Below are 23,942 nucleotides of genomic sequence, written 5' to 3'. Positions count from 1 at the left end.
AGTCCTTGCAACAGCAATCAGACGACAAAAAGGGATCAAAGGTATTCAAATTGGCAAAGAAGAAGTCAAAATGTCTCTCTTTGCAGATGACATGATACTCTATATGGAAAACCCAAAAGAAGCCACTCCCAAACTATTAGAAGTTATAGAGCAATTCAGTAACGTGGCAGGATACAAAATAAATGCTCAGAAATCAGTTGCATTTCTATACACAAATAACGAGACCGAAGAAAGAGAAATTAGGGAATCCATCCCATTTACAATAGCACCAAAAACCATACGTTACCTTGGAATTAACTTAACCAGAGACGTAAGGGACCTATATTCTAGAAACTATAAATCACTCCTGAAAGACATTGAGGAAGACATAAAAAGATGGAAAGATATTCCATGCTCATGGATCGGAAGAATTAACATAGTTAAAATGTCCATGCTACCCAGAGCAATCTACACTTTCAATGCTATCCCGATCAAAATACCAAGGTCATTTTTCAAAGAACTGGAACAAACAGTCCTTAAATTTGTATGGAAACAGAAAAGGCCCCGAATCTCCAAGGAACTGTTGAAAAGGAAAAACAAAGCTGGGGGCATCACAATGCCGGATTTCGAGCTGTACTACAAAGCTGTGATCACAAAAACAGCATGGTACTGGCACAAAAACAGACACATAGACCAATGGAACAGAATAGAGAGCCCAGAAATGGACCCTCGGCTCTTTGGGCAACTAATATTTGATAAAGCAGGAAAAAACATCCGGTGGGAAAAAGACAGTCTCTTCAACAAATGGTGCTGGGAAAATTGGACAGCTACATGCAAGAGAATGAAACTTGACCACTATCTCACACCATACACAAAAATAAACTCCAAATGGATGAAAGACCTCGATGTGAGACAGGAATCCATCAAAATTCTAGAGGAGAACATAGGCAACAACCTCTACGACATCGGCCAAAGCAACCTTTTTCATGACACATCCCCAAAGGCAAGAGAAACAAAAGATAAAATGAACTTATGGGACTTCATCAAGATTAAAAGTTTCTGCACATCCAAGGAAACAGTCAGAAAAACTAAGAGGCATCCCACGGAATGGGAGAATATATTTGCAAATGACACTACAGATAAAGGACTGGTATCCAAGATCTACAAAGAACTTCTCAAACTCAATACACGAGAAACAAATAAACAAATCAAAAAATGGGCAGAAGATATGAACAGACACTTTTCCAATGAAGACATACAAATGGCTAACAGACACATGAAAAAATGTTCAAAATCATTAGCCATCAAGGAAATTCAAATCAAAACCACACTGAGATACCACCTTACGCCAGTTAGAATGGCAAAAATAGACAAGGCAAGAAACAACAATTGTTGGAGAGGATGTGGAGAAAGGGGATCCCTCCTACATTGTTGGTGGGAATGCAAGTTGGTACAGCCACTCTGGAAAACAGTGTGGAGGTCCCTTAAAAAGTTAAAAATTGAGCTACCCTATGACCCAGCCATTGCACTACTGGGTATTTACCCCAAAGATACAGACGTAGTGAAGAGAAGGGCCATATGCACCCCAATGTTCATAGTAGCAATGTCCACAATAGCTAAATTGTGGAAGGAGCCGAGATGCCCTTCAACAGATGACTGGATTAAGAAGTTGTGGTCTATATATACGATGGAATATTACTCAGCTATCAGAAAGAACCAGTTCTCAACATTTGCTACAACATGGACAGCACTGGAGGAGATAATGCTAAGTGAAATAAGTCAAGCAGAGAAAGACAACTATCATATGATTTCTCTCATCTATGGAACATAAGAACTAGGATGATCGGTAGGGGAAGAAAGGGATAAAGAAAGGGGGGTAATCAGAAGGGGGAATGAAACATGAGAGACTATGGACTATGAGAAACAAACTGAGGACTTCAGAGGGGAGGGGGGTGGGGGAATGGGATAGACCGGTGATGGGTAGTAAGGAGGGCACGTATTGCATGGTGCACTGGGTGTTATACACAACTAATGAATCATCGAGCCTTACATCAGAAACCGGGGATGTACTGTATGGTGACTAACATAATATAATAAAAAATCATTAAAAAAAAATTAATGTGTAATGACAGAACGTTAAAAGTGCAACGCACTTAACATAATGCATTCCTGTGACTGTGAAGCCAAACTGCCTGGGTCTGAGTACTGGCCCTATCACTCATCAGCTCTGTGACCTTGGGCAAGTTATGTAACCTCTCTGTGCCTCAGTTTCCTCCTCTGTAAAATAAAGATAATAATACCTGCCAAACCTTTCAACTCCTCTTCTGCAAAAAGACTCTGCAAACTGTAAAGCCCTTAACCAACAGATTTATTATTATTTACTTCTCATTATAATTTTGTCATTATCATTTTAGACCCGAGGACTTTTAATCCCAGCACTTGCAGTTAATTTGTAATGAGATAATCTCGTGTGGTCCCCAGACCAAGAGCACTGAGGTCACCTGGCAGCTTGTTAGAAGTTGTTATGATGTCACTGTGGTGTTAAGTGAGTTAATACAGGTAAAGTGCTTGAACTGGGGCCGGGCTCATAGTTAAGCACACTAGCTGGGTATTAGCTTTTGTGACTATTCAGTAATGGCATGTGACCAAAAGTCACTCAGCGTGGGAGGGCCACGTGGGAGACATGGTCAGGGAAGGTGAGATTTGAACTGAGTTGGAGGGAGGGATAAGAAGGAGGCGGGTAGGTGGAGAGTCGGGGACAGGGACTCCAGGCAGGATGTGATGGAGCCTAAGGCGTGGGGATGGGGTTGCTGAACTGATTTGAGGCAGTCCCTCTATGCGGCTCCGAGGATTCCCAAGGAACATGGGGGTGTCCTTTGGGGCTGCAACAGGCCCCCTCCTTCGAACTAGCCTGACAAGTTCTGAGAGGAGAAAGGGAGAGTGGCCACAAGATGTCCCCACCACACTCTGCCTCAGGTTGCTCCTTCCCATCAACCCAGGAGGGCTGCAATTAAATTCCCGATGACTCGTAGCCAAAGGATCCCCTAACGTGGGGCTCCCACGGAGCTCAAGAACTGATTCTAAGTTCGAACTGCCTAAAAAATAACATAAAACACCAAAACCCCCAAAAGCAACAATAACACAGGCTAACCAGATCAAATGGCCATGAGGTTTTCCTCTGATTCCAGGGTCACGTCCAGCAGCCCAGCCCTGCTCGGTTCGGTTCATTCTGTTGCATCTCCGACCAGAACCAGTGCTGCTGAGCGTGGCTCTGAAAGGCATCATTGTGATCACCTGGCTCTTTTTTTTTAAGATTTTATTTATTCATGAGAGGAGGCGGGGAGGGGGGCAGTGGTGGCACAGAGGAAGAAGCAGTCTCCCCACTGAGCAGAGAGCCCGACTCAGGGCTTGATCCCAGGACTCTGGGATCATGACCTGAGCCGAAGGCAGACGCTTAACCGACTGAGCCACCCAGGCGCCCCGCCTGGCTCTTATACTAACTGACACCTGGCATGTTAGTGCTGGTGACAGCTGCTGGTATTACTGCTAATGTTTCCCACTCTCAGCGCTCAGGAGACAGACACTTGCCTGAGGTGTCTGTTCTGGATCAGGGCTCCTCCAACTGCAGTGCCCCTGGGAATGGTGTGCAAATCTTGCTGCACGCAGGCTTTGATTCGGTGGGTCTGAGGGGAGCCTGCAGTGCTGCCATTCTAACACGCTCCCAGGTGATGCCAGTGCTGCTGGTCTGGGGACCACACCTTGAGATTATTTCATTATGAATGAGCTAGAAATACCGGGATGAAAGTCCCTTGGGTCTAAAAGGATACTGACAGAGTTAAAACATGCAGTAAACAGTAGCAGTTCTGTTGGTTCAGAGCTTCACAGTTGGCAAAGACTTGGCAGAAGAAGAGCTGGAAGCTTAGGAAGGTGAGGAGACTTGCCCAGAACAAACGTCAGGGGACCCTGGATCCTAGGTCTCCCAGTTCAGGTGGAGGGCCCCTGCCTACGTTCTCAGGTAAGTCTGCCTTATATGTGAAGTGCAGGGGTACCCCTGTAGCCCTGAAAGTGAGAAGCGGTTAAAGAAAACACAGGCGCAAAGCCTTTATTTTTAAATTATAAAAATGATTATAATGATTATAAAATTATAAAAAATTATTAAAAGATTATAAAATTATAAAAACAAATTACTGCAAAAAAATAAAGAGAAAAGTATAAAGAAGAACATTTCACGGAGAGAAAAATCATAGCTAATATGTTAGTGTGTATCTGTCCAGTCTTGTTTCTTCTCTACAGACACATACACGTTTTTGCAAAAATGGGATCATGCTATGTATATTGTTTTTTTTTTTTAAAGATTTTATTTATTTATTTGACAGAGATAGAGACAGCCAGCGAGAGAGGGAACACAAGCAGGGGGAGTGGGAGAGGAAGAAGCAGGCTCATAGCGGAGGAGCCTGATGTGGGACTCAATCCCAGAACGCCGGGATCACGCCCTGAGCCGAAGGCAGACGCTTAACCGCTGTGCCACCCAGGCGCCCCTGTATATTGTTTTATAATGCTTTTTTTCTTTTAACATTCTGTGGTGGGCATCTCAACAATCATGTGGAATAAACCTACAGCTTCGTTTTTAAGGACCGCATTGTATTTCATTATGCCGATTCATTTAACCAACCCCTGGCTGACGGACGTTTGGCTTTTTCCAGTTCTTTGATATTATAAACACTGCTTTGGTAGCACCATTTTATGTGCAAGTTTTTGGCCATACTCAATTATTTCCTTTGAATAAAAACTTAGGAGTGCAGTTAATGGTTCAAGAGGCACAGAGTGAACATTCTGATAAACTGGCCCTTAACAAGGTGGTGTCACGCCCCAGTTGTGCATCAGGAAGGAGCTGTGTCCCACTGAGTCCCCCCCCCCGGGGGGTGTTTTTTCTTTTTCTTTCCAACCTTCACTAAAGTGATACGTGAAACTGGTATCTCATGGTTTTCATCTGCGTTTCTTTGATCGTTTGCAAAATTTAACTCATTTTCTTTTTTTTTTTTTTTTTTTTTTTAAAGATTTTTTATTTATTTGACAGAGATAGAGACAGCCAGCGAGAGAGGGAACACAGGCAGGGGGAGTGGGAGAGGAAGAAGCAGGCTCCTAGCGGAGGAGCCTGATGTGGGGCTCGATCCCATAACACTGGGATCACGCCCTGAGCCGAAGGCAGACGCTTAACCGCTGTGCCACCCAGGCGCCCCTGAAATTTAACTCATTTTCTTATGTTTCTTGGCCCTTGCCACCTCCTCTCTGACTACATCAGCATTTTAACTAATATTTGCAAAACTGAAACCACAGCCACTTTTTTTTAAAGGCAGACAAGCTGGAAAATATTAAGAACAAATAACGTTCAATATTGAGATTTTTATTATACAAGGGGCTCTGCCAGGTGCACAAAGGAGCAGGAAAATTGTGGTTAAGAACACAAGCAGACGGGGAAAGGTTCAAATCCCAGTTCTGCCTCTTACTCTCTGTGACCTTGCCAAGTTGTTGAAATCCTATGAGCCTCAGATTATTGAAAATGGGCACTGAAATGGGCACAAGGTGCCAGGGTGGTGAGAAGGAACAAGGGGGCTGTATGAGGAACACCGGCACAATGAGCAGTCAACAAATGGTTGTTTTTGCTGGTAAGGAAACACTGAAAATCTCCAAAAAAGTAATGGGCAAAGGAGATGAACTAAAAGTCACAAGTAGGAAACACAGCCGATAAATAAGCACATGGGAAAATGTTTATCTCCCTTAATAACAGAGGCGACGCTAATTCACACAAGGTGCCACCTCCCCGCTTTTTAAATTAACAAACACATTTTCAAGGATAATTCCTGATGCAGCGGAAGGCGTGGTCCAAGTGAGCTGCCCACATTGTTGGTGGCTGCGTAATTCTTACAACGTTTGTGCAAAGCAATTTGGCAACAGGTATCATCACGCAAACATGTTCACAACCTTTGACCTAGACATTTCCTAAGGAAGTAATTCAAAATGTGGAAAAAGCTATCTGTACCACGGTGCTTATGCCAGCATTGTTTATAATGGGGAGAAGAGCACGTTTTCTGTTTACAGAAAGGGTAAAACCATAGTAAAAAAATACACTCTGGGTGGTGTCAGGCCTTTCCGTGAAGTAGTATAATTTTTCTGTGTTAAAAAAAGGACATATAAACAATAATTTCAGCCTCTAAATAGTCCCTAGAGCCCGTTTTAACTCACCGTTGAGTGCACTTCTTTGGAAAAGCTTATAGAGCTGTACGAAGAGCAGTCAGATTGATGGATTTAAAAATTATCTTCCTGCATCTGTTCATGCCCCGGTGGAGCCCGGGGAATCTGAAATGAAGGAAAGAAAGAAAGGCGGAAAGTATTCTCTCATTTGCAAACTAGATTTTTAAATGTTTGGGGAAGGAGAGAGGCCGAGCCAGTGTTGAAACCTTCTCTCTTTAAGCCCCAGGCCGCTACAGCCCAGACCCCCACGAGCGAGAAACCCGAGAAATCAGAGCGAAGGAGTCCCGAAGAGGTGAGTCCAGCTGCCCCCGCGCGTGAGCGGCGGCGGGGTGAGTCACTTCCTCGCTCACAGCCACATCCGTGTGTGCTTTGTGGTGCAGGAGAACCCCAACACCACCTCGGGAAGGCAGGACCCCGCAGAGACGACCAGCGCAAGCTGTGCCTTTTGCCACCGGGTCTGTGAATGGTGAGGGCTTCTTGCTGCTAAGTCCCCAGGGCGGGTGGGAGCTCGTGCGGGGGTCATAGCTCCAGGGAGAGTGGGTGTCAGCTCAACCCAACAGGTGCCGGGGCCACGGCCGAGCTGCAGAGCCGCAGGTCAGGTCGCAGGGCTCGGCCTGCCCCGCCTCCCTCCCGACTCACAAATCCCTCTCGCCCGTGGCTCTTGAGTGCAGCGCGCAGCGAGCATCGGAGTCATCGGGGAGATTTTAAAATAATGCACACGCCTCAGGCTCACCTACTGTGTCAGCCTCCCCGGGGCTGGAGCCCTGGTAGGAATACTTTTAAATCCGCTCCGGTGATTCGCGTAAGTTCCCTTGGTGAAGAATCATGGCTACAGCACAGGAAGGGTGGCTCGTCCTATCGGCTGGGTCAGAACATTACCCAGATGGGAGATTATGTGCACCATTTATAGCCAGCTCCTCCTCATGACTGAAAATCTGCCCTGTCCCTCCCTCTGTCCCCAATCCCACTGGAAATAAACTTAATCCCATGTCTCGGGGTTTACTTGTCCCCATTCTTGAGCAAGAAATCTTGCAGAGGTTAAGAAGCTGTAAATTGTGCAAAAAAAGTGATCGATGTAAAGTCCTAAGGAGAAATCCTTAATGTTCTTGACACTTTGTTCGGATCAACTGTTAGCCCATGTGGATTCAGAATCATTTATTCGAAGCTTCTCTCTGTTAAGTGAGAGGCGCCACCTCCACGCTCAGGAGGCACTTGGATGGCGGGCCAAAGCTGGGCTAATTTACCCTGGGAAGGTCAAGAGTCAAGGAGGGAGGAGCTGTTTAGCAACCATTATTACATGTGCATAATTGGCTCCAACAGAAGCAGATGACAAGGTCTGAAGCTAGAAACTATTCCACCACGGGAATGGGCGCTTGTCCCAAGTGTTCTACTGAGTGTCCGCCCCCTAAAAAGGGAAACAGCATGGTGTTTGTGCTAAAAATGGCCATGCGTCATCTGGTGTGGACCATTTCTTTAAACCCACGTGCCAGTCATCGGCTTTGACTCTCCTGTAAATAAAGGAGCAATAATGAGACCTATGCCCTGAGCCACCCCAGGCCCACTATTTTTACTTATTGAATGAAACCTCGGTTTTGGAATTTTTTAAATTGTATTAATAAATAGTTTGACATTTAAAAAACACTTTGATTAAGCATTTGAGGTATTAAATGTTCTCTTCCAAACTCCTAGTCTAGACCCTACAGATACTCTTAAGTACCAAGTTAGGTTCCAGACTAAATTTATCTTTTACGATGGACAAGAGGGAAAGAAAAGCACAGCAAGTGTGAAATCAGATCTAACAATGAATGTACCGCTGGGGTGTGAGGTAGAGAGACACATGATGTATAAATTGAAATCTTGGTAAACTACATAATACCTGAGGGATTAATTGAACAAAGGGCTAGATATACTCTTTACTCTTCTAGAAGGTTAGATAGCTCTCAGATGGGACATGTGCTTTATGAAGTTTGCTGATGTTTGAGGGATATTTATATGGATGCAGATTAATGATATATTTGCTACATATAAAATGTATATCCCTTTGTGCTATGTCTGATGCAGGATTTTTGATTTAAGAGCACACTTTAGCTACTTTGTCTTCTTGGAAAACTGTCTGCTCAAGTAGAATCACCCTTAGTTTCTATGTTTGGCAAAAAGATTTTAGTGCACAAAGAAGTTTAAAAGAGGCAGAAAAGGAAAGTCATGTGTGGGACTGAACTCTCTTGAAAGAGATCCAAGTTTTCCACTTTGGAGAGCAGATGTTCAAATGCCCCGAAGGCGGAGGGTGGAGACAGAAAATGAGGTGTGAGAAAATATGTGAGTCAGGAGTAAAGCATGTTTTTCCAAGGGGAGGGGAAGGGCCCAGCCTCTCAGCCCCCAGCCCCACCAACTCCAAGCACAACGCCTCTCTCCATGGGCAGAGGGCGGCCAGCGGCCTGGGCACGGTTGGGGGTGCTGCATTTGCCAAGCAACACCTGGGGCTCGTCCCTCTGTCCTGTCCCCCCACCCCTGTCCCGTCTCCTCCTCCCCCCCCCCATCAGTCTCATTCCTCTCGCCAGCTATGTCCAGGACATCATGGGCACAGTGCCTTCCACACTAAGAATGAACCGCTTTCCTGGAGGACTATCACTGTACCTCAGGGGCTGAGTGAGGGTTTTAAGAATTGTGATTAATTAGAATTTCTCTGAAGGAGTTAGAATTTCTGTAAAGAAGGGAGGCTGAAGCAACAGACAGGATAGAGAAAGCGTCCTGGTAAAGGACGACTGGAAGGTATCTTTCTGATGCCCCCTGGTGGCCTTGTGCGGCTAAAATTAACCCTGTGGGCTCCCACCGCTTTTAGCCCCCACACACTGGACCAAATCCAGCTGGCTGGACGTTCTGGACACATTCAGCTCGCACTTGTGCAGCCAAAGCCACGTGACCTAGTACCGACAGGGAGCACAGCTTCTTCCCTAAGAGTTGATTTTTGAGACACGAATATGAAGAAAACTCTAAATTTTGCAATTCCATACTTCAAATTTCTATATTGCACATGTGTGCATGGTGATTAGATAGCATCCTCTGCGGAACAGAACAGATTGACTTTTTAACATTTAGTATATACATTCTTACCAGGCCAAGCGGTGCTGGGGGCAGTTTCTTAGAGGGAAGCTCTCAAACAGGCAGGCAGAGGGGAGCTCTGTGTTGAGGACAGGATGCCAGTATCGTCCCAGGCTCTGATGTAAGAAAGTTAACATTTCAGTTTTACCAGTACGCTCACGATCTCCAGGAGAAGCGGGCTAAACGTTTATGGGGTCTTATGCACCTTTTATAGGAAGGAAAACACGGAGAAAAAAGGGCACAGAAGGACCAACTGTGGAAGGTGTCCCCCTGCCATTCAAGAAAAGGCATTGCTTGCAGATTCGATTCTCAGTAAGTTGAGGGGCCCAGGGCTGCGGTCTCTCTCCATGGGTCTGCTCCCTGCTCCCAGACCATATGCCACACCACACAGCCTTACCTAGACGAGGGCGTGGCATAGTGTATGTTTTTTGCCACGTGCAAAGAATTAATAATGGAATAGATTCAAATAGATCAACTGTGGTCAGACCAGGTGAAAGTGCCCACCTGTGTCTGTGCGGGAATCCTAGGACTCCATGCACTCGGTGGTGAGGTGGCCTCAGCTCTGGGTGTCATCCTTCCAGCATGACCCGGAATCCCCACCTGGTGAGCTTCCTGGCCATGGGAGACTTGCTGCTGACTTGTCCATGCACATTTCACAGAAGCAAAGAAAACTAGAGCTGGGAGGAGACTGGGAGAGCACGCAGGACATGGAATTCAATGGTTTTAAGTCAGAGGAGCCTTCCTCCAAAGGTAGTTTAAGCAGAAAAACATCCCCTGGCAGAACCACCCTGGTTGAGGAAGAGGTGAGGCCGGGGCCTGTCTGTTCAGGCAGCTCCTGAGCACGAGAGCCCCCGCCCCAGCCCTCTCCACCCTGTTGATACGCGAGAACCCGGGCCCAGAGGCCTAAACGAGCTCGTTGATGCTCATTCATACAAGCTGTGGGCTGAGAGCCTTTCCTGACTCGGTGTTCTGTCTGTTCTGTCACACGTAGTTCTACATTTTCTTTTCTTTTTTTTTTAATTTTATTTATTTATTTGAGAGGGAGAGATAGTGAGACAGAGCAGTGAGAGAGAGCTTAACACCGGGGAGGGGTAGGAGAGGGAATAGCAGACTCCCCGCTGAGCAGGGAGCCCAACACGGGACTCAATCCCAGGACCCTGAGATCATGACCTGAGCCCCCCAGGCGCCCCGATGATTCATTTTCTTTTTCTTTCTTCTTCTTTTTTTTTTTTTTAGAAATCTTTCTTTCTTTTTTTTTTAAAAGATTTTATTTATTTATTTGACAGAGATAGAGACAGCCAGCGAGAGAGGGAGAGACAGCCAGCGAGAGAGGGAACACAAGCAGGGGGAGTGGGAGAGGAAGAAGCAGGCTCATAGCGGAGGAGCCTGATGTGGGGCTCCATCCCATAACACCGGGATCACGCCCTGAGCCGAAGGCAGACGCTTAACCGCTGTGCCACCCAGGTGCCCCCCGATGATTCATTTTCTAATAGTAATAGTAACGTGTCACTGATTGAACACCTACTATACCAGATTCCGTACCGGTACAGGCTTTCCGAGTGTGGTCAGAAGGCCCTGGGGGTCCCTGAGACACTCTCTGGGGGGTTGTGATGCCCTTTCTCTCTCCCAGCTGCATGTCCCGGCAGCCGATTGCCTGGAGGAGCAGCCGTGGAATTCAGCTGCCTTCTATTAAGCCAGGTATTCAAGACACCTGCCAAAACATAAAATACTGCCACTCTTCTGATACTTTTCATTTTAAAAAATAGCTCTTTTGCATTAAAAACCCGTTATTTTGGGGCATCTGGGTGACTCAGTGGGTTGAGCGTTGGACTCTTGGTTTCGGCTCTAGTCATGATTGCAGGGTCATGGGATGAAGCCCCCATCAGGCCCTGTATTCAGCGCTGAGTCTGCTTGTCCCTCTCCCTCAGCCTTGGCCCCTCCCCACTCCGCGAGCACGTGCACACGTGCTCTTTCTCTCTCTTAGATGGATAAAATTTTTTTAAAAACATAAAAAAGAAAAAAAAAAAAGAAACAGGGCGCCTGGGTGGCTCAGTCGGGTAAACATCTGCCTTCGGCTCAGGTCGTGATCCTCGGACGCTGGGGTCAAGCCCTGCGTCAGGCTCCCTGCTCAATGGGGAGCCTGCTTCTCCTTCTCCCTCTGCCTGCAACTCCCCCTGCTTGTGTGCTCTCTCGGGTATGAGTTCCTTTCAATAGATTGTCAATGTCAATTAAATAAATAAAATCTTTAAAAAATATTTTAAAAACCCCTTATTTTGTCAGCATGAAACGAATTACTGTTGGTTTTAAATGACATAATAAAAGTATTTTTAAATGTTTCAGTTTAAAATTCCATTTAAAAAAAGCCTTAGGACTGTCCATTTAGTCTTGGGAAGATCTGAATGATTCTGCACAAGCAAAAATGACTTGCAATTTATATTAGATACCTCTCTATAATAGATACCTCCATCTTCAACTGACTCAATGTCATATAATAGCTCTTCTCCAATGCAGGGTGAGGTTTTTCACCACAGGTACAAAAAATGGCTTATATTACGGTATATGATAGATAAAAACTATAATAAGCAAAAGCTCTTTAGGGTTCTTTTAAGAGTGTAAAAGAGTTCTGACATAAAAAATTTGAGAACTGCTGACGTAGTGTGTAACATTTAGCTATCCTTATACCCCTGTAAGTAGGAATTATTATCTTTATTTTACAGATAAGGAATGGGAGGCTCAGAGAAATTCAGTAACTTGCCAGTCAAAGAGCTGGTGTATTTCTACTGCTAGGTAGTGAAGTGTCCCAAAATGCAATGGTTCAAAACAACAAACATTTTCTATCTCAGAATTTCTATGGGTCAAGAATTTGGGAGCAGCTTAGCTGAGGGATTCAGGCTCAAGTTCTCTGATGAGGCTGTAGTCAGACATTGGCCAGTACCGCCATCATCGGAAGGCCTGACTGGGACTGGAGATGTGCCTTTAAGACGGTTCGCTCAAATGGCCATTGGGAGGAGGTCTTAGTTCCTCACCCTGTGTGCCTCTCCAGCAGGCTGCTTGAGTGTCATTATGACATGACAGCCAAGGGATCCAAGAGAAAGACCAAAATGGAAGCTTCAGTGTCTTTTATGACCTAGTTTTGGAAGTTATACATCATCGCCACCACTTTATTTGTGAGAAGCAAGTCCCTAAATCCAGCCCACACTCAAGGAGAGAAGAATTAGGCTCTACGTCCTGAAAAACATATCAAAGAATTTGTGGACATATTTTTAACCATAACTGCTAACTCGTGGCAGACCCAGACTTCAAATTCAGGTCCATCTGAACCCCATGCTCTTTCCACCATACAACCTTCCCAGGGTGCACCCTCAATCCTCTACTGCAATCTCCTCGATTTATGGGTTGGGAAGGAATTCAATGACTATCTTTTTTAAGATTTTATTTATTTATTTATTTATTTATTTGAGAGAGAGAGATAGTGCATGTACAGTAGGGGGAGAGGAGCAGAGGGGAGGGAGAGAATCCCAGCAGACTCCACATCGAGCATGGAGCCCAACTCAGGGGGCTCGATCTCATGACCCCGAGATCACAACCTGAGCCAAAACCAAGAGTCAGATGCTTCACAAGCCGAGCCACCCAGGCGCCCCTCAATGACTACTGACCGAGATGTGGAAAAGAAAAAACATCCCTAGGGGCGCCTGGGTGGCACAGCGGTTAAGCGCCTGCCTTCGGCTCAGGGCGTGATCCCAGCGTTACGGGATCGAGCCCCACATCAGGCTCCTCTGCTATGAGCCTGCTTCTTCCTCTCCCACTCCCCCTGCTTGTGTTCCCTCTCTCGCTGGCTGTCTCTATCTCTGTCAAATAAATAAATAAAATCTTTAAAAAAAAAAAAAAAAAGAAAAAACATCCCTAGAGCTCATTCCATTGTGACTTAGTCTTTTAAAGATAATGTTACAAATGAGCAGAATCATGAGAGCAGCAAGGCAGTCTTTGTCCCCTGGTTTCACCTCTCCTGGAGCTGAGATGTTGCTTGAAAAACGAAGCCTGATGCGCCCTCACACTCTGGCCTTACCTGGAAGGCTCCATCTCCCACAGCCTTCCAGGTTCTAGACCCGCACTAGACACACACGCTCTCTACTACGAGCCCCTCTGTGGTAAAGATAAGGGCAAAGCTATAATTCAATTTCCCGTATCGGCTTATGGATTTGATGTAGAGAAAAGCCATCTTTCCAACTGTCTGGGTGACAAAACACAAGCTCTTGGCCACACAGAGTCTGAGAAAAGAATGTGGGTGCGTCGGGGCAAATCGGGGAAAATATCGATCTAGCATTGTAGTTGACTCAGTGGGCCACATTCTCACAGACCCATCAATTCAGCAGACCTTCACTAAGCACCTACATGTGCGAGGAAAATCTTGAGACTTTCATATCAGATCTGTTATTTACCAAAACATCCCTCAGTTGTCATAAGGGGATTCCAGATGTCATCCCAAGGCTGGCAACTCCCCATGAGAACACAACTGGGGAAGTGGAACACTTTGGCGCCTACTACATACCTGGCGTGGTTAGGGCCCTACTCACCACACGGCATTTTATGACTCTAATGAAGAAACTCACGCTTCCTTTGTGTAACTTGGGCTTTTTCAGGTTCTGATGCAGGCCCCAGCTGCTCTTCTGCTTCTGGGACTGGACTGCAGAGTAATAAATGTGAGAACTGTGGCACTAAGAGTCATAATTCGAGAAGAGTCTGTGGCAAAAAGCCGCTTGAAGGTGAGTGCGACTCGGGGCCTTGCAAGGAAGGCCCACGTGGGGACAGCTGTTGTTCGCAGGAGTGAGTTGTATTTTTCATCTTTTCTTTTTAGAATTTCATTACAGATACAACATGCCAGGAGAGAATTACTTAAATCCTAACGAAAGAAGTGCCTTTGTCAAGCTCTGCTTTTTAAACGAAAATAAAAATTCTTCACCTTGTAAGTACATCTGCTGCACGATCTCATCTTTGTAAGCAGGCTGGTCTCCCAGGCGTGCGGGATCCGCGTCACACCGGCCACTGCTTCCCTTTGTGGGGGCCCTGCCCTCTCCAGTCTGCTGCCTGGCTCTCCAGCGCTCATCTGACGCTCCCGCATCCTGGATGGCCAGAGGCTGGGCCAGGGCTGGGAGATAGGAAATCCTAGCAATAAAGGACTCTGAAAGTTATTAAGTGCTAACTCAGTGTAAGTTAGTAACAAATGGTAAATATTTGCTACACAAATGACTAACTGAAGAGTCACCACTAGTATTGCTATTATTCAGGAGTGGGTGAAACATATCCCTACTAAAGGTCAGCATGTAAAGAAACAGACTATTTTTACACTCCTTAAACATCATCTTGCTAATTTCAATGCAAAATTTTGCTGTCTTTGGAAAAAAATTAAAAGCCCACATTTATTTATAAAGATGAATAAGACATGGCTCCTCCCTCCCCAAGGAGTTCACAATCTATTGAAAGGAACTCATACCCAAATAAGGAAGGTTCATACCAAAATGTGGTGCTAGAATTAACAAAGTCAGAGTGTGCTAAGGGAACAAAAGGGAGAGGAGGAAATACAGTGTTTTGCTTCTGAACCATATCTGGTCCTTTGACATTCTCTCTTTGTGGGAAAGCTCATACCTCTAGAGTTTTCTCTCCTTATCTGCGAACAGGGGCATCAGGGAGAATGTTTCTTATCTTTCACAATTGCCAATTTCCAAGATGAAAGAATGCCATTTACCTGATTGAACTCAGCTGCCCCCAGCTGCCAAATCCTTCAAGTGGATGTATTCTTTCAAGATATAATAGCCACTAAAACTCTGCAGAAGCAACAGAGCAGATTTCTTTACTATTTCCTTGTTCTTTGGGTCTGCAGCCCATGAGACTTGTCATTCCAATATGAGGGAACGAGGGATCAACAGTCATATGAACTCTGACTTTGAGCTGCATTAGTAAATGTACAGTGGCCGAGAGGGTGGAAGTCATAGGGAGGCATGGCTCAACATTGAAAAGAACCTTCCAGAAATTGGAATGGAGTGGGCCATGGTGGGAGGTCGTGAGCCCCACCTGTAGGGATATCTCTACATTTCCCATCCGGAGACAATGTGTTTTGTTGGGATGTTGCAAATCTGCAGATCAGGCTAGAACTGGACCAGATGACCCTATGGTCCTTCCCAACTCTGAGTTTCTATGTTTCAAATAAAATCCAAAATTATATTTCGAGACCAGCAAAGGATTTAGACTGAGCTCATTAGTATCTCTGCTCATCATGACTTAAGTTTGGGTGGTCCACATGACTAATTTGGACTTTCTGGCTTCTGCTCTGCCTTCCATGTCTGAGGGACAATGTCTCCCAGTTCCCATGTCAAAAGGGACCCTCCTGAGGGGAAGTGAAGCCTAGCGACGAGAAACTGGTGAATAAGACAGGAGACCTGGAAAGGAGAACAGCAACAGAGAAGGCAGATTTATTGGCCACTGACTCTTTTGCTTTCCCTGACTTTCTTCTTGTCTTCCATGGTGACTTTCCTACATTTATCTTCTTTTCTGTTTAGTCTCTGTTTTCTGGAATTGTCTTAGTAACAATTCAGTTTCTGACTCCTGGAAACCTTGCTCCTGTGCTTGGGGAAGACTTCAATCCCTATCAACGGGATTACCCCTCCTCTTGTCAGATGAAGTAGTTGAGTCCACAGAAGTTGGACGGCAGTCTTGGATGTCACACAGTGAGCACCCAGCAAACCTGAACCTAGACTCCTGGGCTCGGGGCTATGGATAAAACTCCTTTCAAAAGTTGAATTTCTTAAAATAAATAAGTTGAATTTCTTTTCCTGAATTCAGAATACTTGATAGAAAGTTCTTTGTTTTCTATGTTCCCTAATTTTCTTCTTAAAATTTCATGAACTATTTCATTCATACAGAGAAGTTCAGGAAATGATACTCATACAGCCACCATTTAGGGATCATTTTTGATGCGCTGAGTTTAATCATAGCTAACATTTTTCAGCTTGTTCAGAACCAGAATGGAATTGTTCCCAGACATCGAATCCAAAATCTTCTCATGATGAACATGAGCCCATACCAGGAAAGTAAGTATTATTTTATTATTAATAATAACAAAAATGACTACCCATTAGTTGGGTACATACAGTGCACCTAGTGCACAAAATTACTGGCCCAAGATCACCTAGATCACGAGTAGTTGAGCCAAGATTCAAATCAAAGTATGGCTAATACTTCAAACATTCATTTATTCATTCAACAAGTATTTGAGTATCGATAGCAGGGTCCTGGGCCAGGTTCTGAGGACACAGTGAAAAGTTAAACTACTGTCCCGGCCTTCATGGAAGTTACTATTTTGGTAGAAGAGCCAGTCTTTGTGAGTGCCACAAAGGGGGTGTACTGAGTGCTATTACCTAATTTGGGGGTTCAGGGAAGCTGAACACCAAAGGATAGGTGTGAATCAACTAGCAAGGGGATGTAGAGGTAAGAGTGAAGACATTCCAGTCTACGAGAGCTTGCTGGAGTGGGAAGGCCCCTTGGCAAATTCCGGAACAGTGTAGTGCTCGTGGCTGTGGGGCATGATGGGACTGGTGAGGGGAAGCTGGTGGGATGGGCAGGGCCAGACCATGCAAGGGCTTGTAGGCTACAGGAAGAATTTCAGACTCTTGAGTATAATAAGCCAATGAAGTTTTTAACCGGGGTGTTCTTAAAGTTTCCCAGTGTTTTGAAAGATCATTCTAACTACCAAAGGAGTGGGAATGGAGTAGGGGAATCAAGGATTGGAGCACAGAGGCCAAGTAAGTGGCTAGTGCAATAATCCAGGTGAGATGAGAGCAGCTTGGCCAAGGGTGGTAGAGAAGGAAAGAGAGAGGTCTAGTATTCAAGAGCTATTTGGGAGGCAGAATCGACAGTGTAGCTGAGTGGTTAATGGTTGACAAGCCTCTGCATTCGCTCACTCCGTCTGAACCCACTAGCCACTACCATAATGCAGTGTAGTGTTTAAGACCTCTGGCGAGGTCTTGGGTTTGCATCTTGGTTCTGTGTCCTTGAGCTGGTTGCCTGACCTCTCTGGGCCTCCCTTTCCACACTGTATTTCCCCATTATTCCCCAAATGGGAATAATAATAGGGCCAAATTCATTGAGGACTGGGTCAACACATATAAAGCACTTGGAAAGGTACCTGGCGTTCAGCAAGTGATGGCTATTATTGTTGACCATGGTGACTGATTGGATGTGGGGAGACAGAGGACTCTGAAGCCCACGCCCTTTCCACTGCACTGCCCTGCCTGGAGTTTTTGATTAGTTAGGGCTTCCTGACGCTGCTGTTCTCTGATGCTCTCAACTGGACTATAGATCCAATGTGTTAAACTAACTTGCGGAACCACCTCATGTGAATGTGGTAGGGGAGGGGATCGAAGGGAGGCTTTGGGTCATAAGCATTTGAAGCCAGACTTTCTGCCACGAGTGTCATACGTACCAAAGAAATCATGCTTAACAGAAGGAATCTCAAGCCAGGGGGATGTGAGAATGGTTCCACGGCCCATCTGTCAACAGGCTAGGTCTTGTGGCATCCCTGAAGGCCACTACTCATGGTTGTGCAAAGCATAACACCAGGCGGTGCTCTTCACATAGACTGTGAATGAAACCTCCCAGAGCTATGCAGTGCACAACTGGAACAACTGTACATGGTGACACTGGCCCCCCTTATGCACCCAGACTATCAAGAGACAGAGTCATACTGATAGTGTAGTAGTCCAGGGGAGCCTGTTTTAAAGAGGTGTTGCTTTTATCCTTCTCCTGCTGCTGCCTCCTTGCTCTGTAAGCTCACTGGTGCTAGAATGAACTCAACTCAAAGTGCCTGCAATTGGCAGATTTGTGTGCATTTGTTTTATAAACATGCAGGGTAGAAGGTTGGCCTGAGAAGAATGAAAACCGAATAAAAATCGGTGTTTTGCCTCTTTCTGTGCCAAGGGAAGAAGAGACAGATTCTGGGAGAAAACACCCTTCATGGTCGTGGAACAAACTATTTCTGTGGTCAGCCACAACAGGACTATAAGAGCTACAAAGGGCAGAGAGTACACAAACTCCTCTGCCCCAACACACACACACACACACACACACACACACACACACACACACACACACACACACACACATTACTGAACCACCACAGAGCTAGGGGGAAGGGGGAGCTTTATACAAATATACTTTTGCCTTCCAGAAAAAATCTTAAGGTTTTCATGACCTACAATTCAGACCTTGCTACACCCTCACCCCATTGCCACTTCTGCAGGATTTCTGGAAGCAAATCCTTAAGCAACTTTGGCAGTATGGAAGAAACAGAATCTGAGGTGAGGACTTAGGAAAAAAAACCCAACATTCTAGAATCCTTGCAGCTTGTAAGTATGGTCTTGACCACAAAACTGATGGCTTTTAAATTATTACAGTATGGGTGCACCAGAAATGCTCCGCTAAAAACAATTTGTGCTCAGCACTAACATAGAGACGCACAGCCTAAGCAGCCACACGGTTTGTATTATTCCTAAATTGGTTCCAAGGGAAATTTCCTGGAGAAAGTGTTTGGTGGGTGGTGCTTCGGCCACGGGATCCCTTGGGCGAGGAGTGAAGGCAGCGGAGACGGTTTCCAGCTGCCCGCAAGCCTGTTCCAGTGACACTGGGGATAGAGCTGCCCTCAGTTCCCTAGTTTCCAGGCAAATCCCAGGCCACTTTTCAAATGCTTCCAACGCAAGCACTAATCCCCCTGGGTGTCCTCTCAGGGGTTACGACCCCTCTGTCCCCTTCCAGGACCCCCAAGAGCTTGCCTTCTTTCTCACAGATCTCTTCCTCTGCTGCAAGGCAGCCGCCCAGCAGGTTGCTGATCTCACCCTCTGATTCACACTCACCAGTCACGTGTTGGGTCTTTTTTCTGTCCCTTTCCCTAAAAAATATATTCCATCTCAGACTGGTTTCCTAGGAAACCAACCGTCAAAAACAGGAATAGACTGGGTGGAAAAAGAATACTCCAAAAATTCCACCTTGCAATGTTTAATAATGAGATAACCCAATTAACAGAAACAGTAACTTTAAATAAAATGTGTGGACTTTTCCTCTGCAGATTTTAAACTCATCTCTGGATCATGCCCTAAGGACAGCCTCCATTTTGAAAGAAACAACTGATCGAATGATTAGAACTATTGCAGAAGATCTTGCCAAAGTACAGAGATGGAGGAATCGACTGAAATACTAGTTTGACCCAAGGCAACTGAGGACCTAAAAATAAGAAAAATGCTAAGAAAACTTGATCTTCCCCTAAAAAGTATCTTATTATACCATTTAGGAAGGTGACTTTCTAGAGAAAATACCAAAACCATAAGAAATGGGGGGCACCAAGTACTTAAAAGGAAAAAACAACGGACCCCTGATTTTTAAAGTTGAAATCAACAAGTAGTTATTTTAAAATAAATCTGTTATTCCTAACTCATAATAAAAGAAATCAAAGCAATAAACTAGGGGCACTTGGCTGACTCCATGGGAAGAGCATGCAACTCTTGATCTCAGGGTCGAGAGTTCGAGCCCCACCCTGGGTGTAGAGATTACTAAAAAAAAAAAAAAAAAAAAAAAAAAAAAAAAAAAAAGAACCAAACTATACTTTTGCCTATTAGTATGGCAAAAATGAAAGTTTAGAAAAGCCAGTGTCAGCGAGGCTGGGGGTGACGGTGCTCTTGCACCCTGGGGACGGAAGTATAAATTGATACAACCTGGTGGGAAGGCAACTTGGTATCAAATCCTACAAATGTAAAAGCACTTACCTTCTCAGCAGCAAGCCCACTATTAGCAATTACTTCATAGGTGACTCACACAACAGGCCATGGTATTACACATGTGGCCACTGGAGCACTAAGGGAAGAGCCCCCAGTGGAACCAATCTAATACCTTCTGGGGTGATTCATAAACAAGGACAGTCATGCAGTTAGTGCTCTGCAGCCACTGAAAAGATGAGGTGGATTATCTTGTAAGATAGTGAAGAAAAGCAAGAACGACTAATAATACATGTAGTGTGATCCCATCTGTGTATGTTTTTTAAAGGGCAGACATATTTTCTGGGAACGATGCAGAAGGATATTCAGTGGACCTCTAGGAAATGGAACCTGGGAGTTGTTCAGGGAAGGAAGAAAATCTTAACTTGTACTTTCTGTATGGTATGAAATTCTTACAATATGTTTATAATGTAAATTACATGAAGATCTCTTGAAGTCCAGATGCAAAAACATTAGTCCTAGATTAATGAATATGGGACAAAAGTGAAGACAAGTCACTAAAACTATGTAGCAGAGATTAACTAACTGTGGCATTTCATGTAGAATGTCAGAACGAGATTTTGCTTTGCTTCCTTAAGACTGATTTATAACCTCTTTAATGACAGAGTAGCGCATGATTTGCTCTTTCCCTGCTTCCTGAGGTCTCTCTTCATTCAAAACAGTCAACAAATGGTCTCCCAGCCCCCAGAGCTTTGTTCAGTGGTAAAAAGAGTTGAATCCATTCCCACTTTGAAGATTTTGTGGCCAAGGCAGCTGCTATTTGCCTAGCTGGCTGGAGAATGGGCTATTTTTAACTTTGGGCCTTGGAAATTGGTTTAGGGTGCCTTAGAAGAGATAAAGCAGGGCCAGCCTGAAGATACCTCTGACTTTGTGGCTAAAGGTACTTTAAGCCGTGGCACCATAAGGAAGAGAGTGAAGGTAGCATTTTAAGAGAAAAAAGGGAGCTTAAACTGTGTATATGCTAAGAGGCTTCTAGATTCATCACTTACCTAAATTTAATCACAACTTGATAACCTGTTTTGTGTGCCAAGCATCACTATCCCGTCCCCAAGTTTGAAATTACACTTCTCTAAGTTGAAGGGTTCTGTACGATTCATTAGTTCTTAACCTTTTCTGAGTTCAACCCTCTTTGAGAAACTGATGAAAGCTATGCAGTCTCTCTCCCCCATGCTCCACTCGTGGGGAAAAGGGATATAAGAACACACAGAATTTTTAAAAGTTCATGGACACCTAAATCAAATCTATGGAACCCAGGTTAGAAAGGATCACCATAAATGAATATTCCTAAACCCTCAGCTAACCTTTAGAGAAACTACTGTAATCATTTATTTAAAAATATGGCCTATCTCTGCTTTATTACACTATATTCTAAATGTAATTTTACATTTCCTTAATGATTGAGGATTATTATGAACCATCACTGCAACATGCTTAATCCAAGAAACAGAAATAGGGCAACATCCTGAAGAATTTCTGGAAAAGTGCTAGGCTCTGATTTGCAAAGGTAACTTTATATTTACTGATTATGTGGCCTTGGCTGTCTCCTCCCTTCTTTGTGTAAATTCTGACCCATCTCTCCTCTAATTCTGCTGCAGTAACAAACCAGAAAAACAAGCTCATTAGCTAAAAGTGATTGTATTTCTAATGCTGAGTCAAGGGGCTCACCATTGCTGAGAGCAGTGGGGTTGTAAACACCTGGCAGTATCCACCGTCCAGAGGCCTTTTCTGTGTACTTCCAACGGCAGCTGTGCGCTGGTGGCTTGAGGCTGCCAGGAGCAAGAAGCAGGATGAGGGGGAATGCTTTGAACTCTTTAATAAAAAAATTCTAGCCATCCATTTTATTAGATTATACAAATGAAAACTCATCTTTTAATCACTCCTTTCAACTGTAATCTTACAGTTAGGGATTTAAAACAGACCTAATTCATACTAAATTTGAGTATGTTTATTTATTTTTAATACCCAAAATGTTGTTTTGGTAGTAGAAATTTGACTGTGGAATGAAGACTTTGTCGCTCCTTTGATTTTAAAAGAAACCTGCCTGCAACCTGACAGAATTCACAAAAGGCTATGAATACCTATAGCAGAACTAAGTTATGGGGGCATCATGTCTTACAAAATAAACTGTAGGATCTGGGCCTTTGAGGCTCAAATCCAAGAATTTTCGTGTCTTTGTGAATGGCTATTTTTCTTATTTTTTTGTGAATATGGCTGAACAATGCGAATCCACTATACTTTATAAACCAAGCACATTTCAACAGGAAGCAAATGTGGGCTTCTGAGATAGCAAATAAATGGTTTCAGTTAGTTGTAAGAGCGAAATGTCTTTTTCAGGGTCTTATCAGAATCTGTAATTGCTAATTCTGGAGGCAGAATCAGTTTATACCAGGAATTTGTGTGAGATGACAACTTATGTTTTCGAGTTCAGTAAGCGATTTAGGAAACAGGATCTAATTCTAAGCCTAAAATACATGTAAAGTGGAGGCCTCCGAGGATCTCACAGCACTGTGATAGGACAAAGTAATCACTGAGGTGTTAAGTGACTGAATGAATGGGCCAGTGTGTGCTGTCATCACGCTCTTGGTTCCATTTGTCACAGGGCATCGGATCAGTGTAAATTTCTGTTCCACACACATACTAACTCGGACACATAGTAACCAAGGTATACAAGGGCCTCAGATAAAACACAGACACCAAAAACCAACCCTTTCCCTGGCAATGAACTGTTCCCATGTTCGATGCACAAAGAGAGCCGTGTACTAACAAGCTTTCCTCCCCACGATGCACACCCAGGTTAAATTACATAACCTTCTTGTGCCCTAGTTTTCTCAGTTTTCAAAGGGAGATGATAATAGTGCGCATCCTCACAGGATTAAACAAGAAGACTCAATGAGGTAATGTAAGCACTTTGAAACAGTGCCTGGCACATATAGAGCTCTAAGTAAGCACTTGCATATTATTATTTTGTTATCACTACCTAGCAAACTAGCAAGTTATGAAGTTAATATATCAAACCAATAACATTCCTATATAATGTTTTTGAAAATAATATAAAAGATCCAATTCACATGGAACCACAAAAGAAAGATAGGACAACTGCAGTACCTATTTGAAGAAAATAAAGGTTTTGAAGGTTATAAAGATTTAAAATAAAAAGACATTCTATATTCCTGAATTTTAAGTTTCAATATTATAGGCTGTCAATTTTTTTTTTTTTTTTAGAGACTTTATTTATCTATTTGAGAGACAGAGAGAATGAGAACAGGGGGAGGGGCAGAAGAAGAAGTAGACTCCCCACTGAGCAGGGATCCTGATGCGGGACTCAATCCCAGGACTCCAGGATCATGACCTGAGCCGAAGACAGATGCTTAACTTACTGAGCCACCCAGGTGCTCCGAGCTGTCAATTCTTAAATTAACCTATAAATTTATTGCAAACCTAATGAAAATACCAAAATAATCTTTGGTATTAACAAAATGATACTAAAGTTCATTTAGAAAGATGTAATAGCTAGAAAATCCCTGAAAAATAACAATGATTAAGGTGTGGGTGGAGTAGAGATTATAACTGCCACACATTAAAATATAGCATGAATTAGGGTTGCCTGGCTGACTCAGTGAAGCATGCCACTCTTGATCTGGGGGTCATGAGTTCGAGCCCCACGTGTGGCATGGAGCTTACTTAAAATTTTTTACTTTTTTTTTTTTTTAAGATTTTATTTATTTATTTGACAGAGAGAGAGCACAAGCAGGGGGAGCGGAAGACAGAGGGAGAGGGAGACGCAGGCTCCCCGCT

The 23,942-nt window shown here is 44.2% G+C and overlaps 1 protein-coding gene across 1 annotated transcript in view; it reads left to right on the top strand.

The window, feature by feature from the left end:
* AKNAD1 (AKNA domain containing 1) overlaps positions 1-22,245 on the top strand; it is a 43,589-nt gene extending 21,344 nt beyond the window's left edge. The window contains exons 7-13 of the mRNA XM_087866145.1: positions 6,612-6,697; positions 9,545-9,642; positions 13,971-14,093; positions 14,186-14,293; positions 16,334-16,415; positions 18,551-18,680; positions 19,445-22,245. Of these exons, the coding sequence (XP_087722271.1) occupies positions 6,612-6,697; positions 9,545-9,642; positions 13,971-14,093; positions 14,186-14,293; positions 16,334-16,415; positions 18,551-18,680; positions 19,445-19,576 (759 nt within the window). The 3' untranslated portion in view covers positions 19,577-22,245. The remainder of the gene's footprint in view (positions 1-6,611; positions 6,698-9,544; positions 9,643-13,970; positions 14,094-14,185; positions 14,294-16,333; positions 16,416-18,550; positions 18,681-19,444) is intronic.
* The last annotated feature ends 1,697 nt before the right edge of the window (positions 22,246-23,942 follow it).

Source organism: Ursus americanus, chromosome 12 (assembly GCF_024610735.1).
Source record: "Ursus americanus isolate L20-20 chromosome 12, mUrsAme1.1.p, whole genome shotgun sequence".
Lineage (NCBI taxonomy): Eukaryota > Metazoa > Chordata > Mammalia > Carnivora > Ursidae > Ursus > Ursus americanus.
This window is presented reverse-complemented; position numbering and strand designations above follow the sequence as displayed.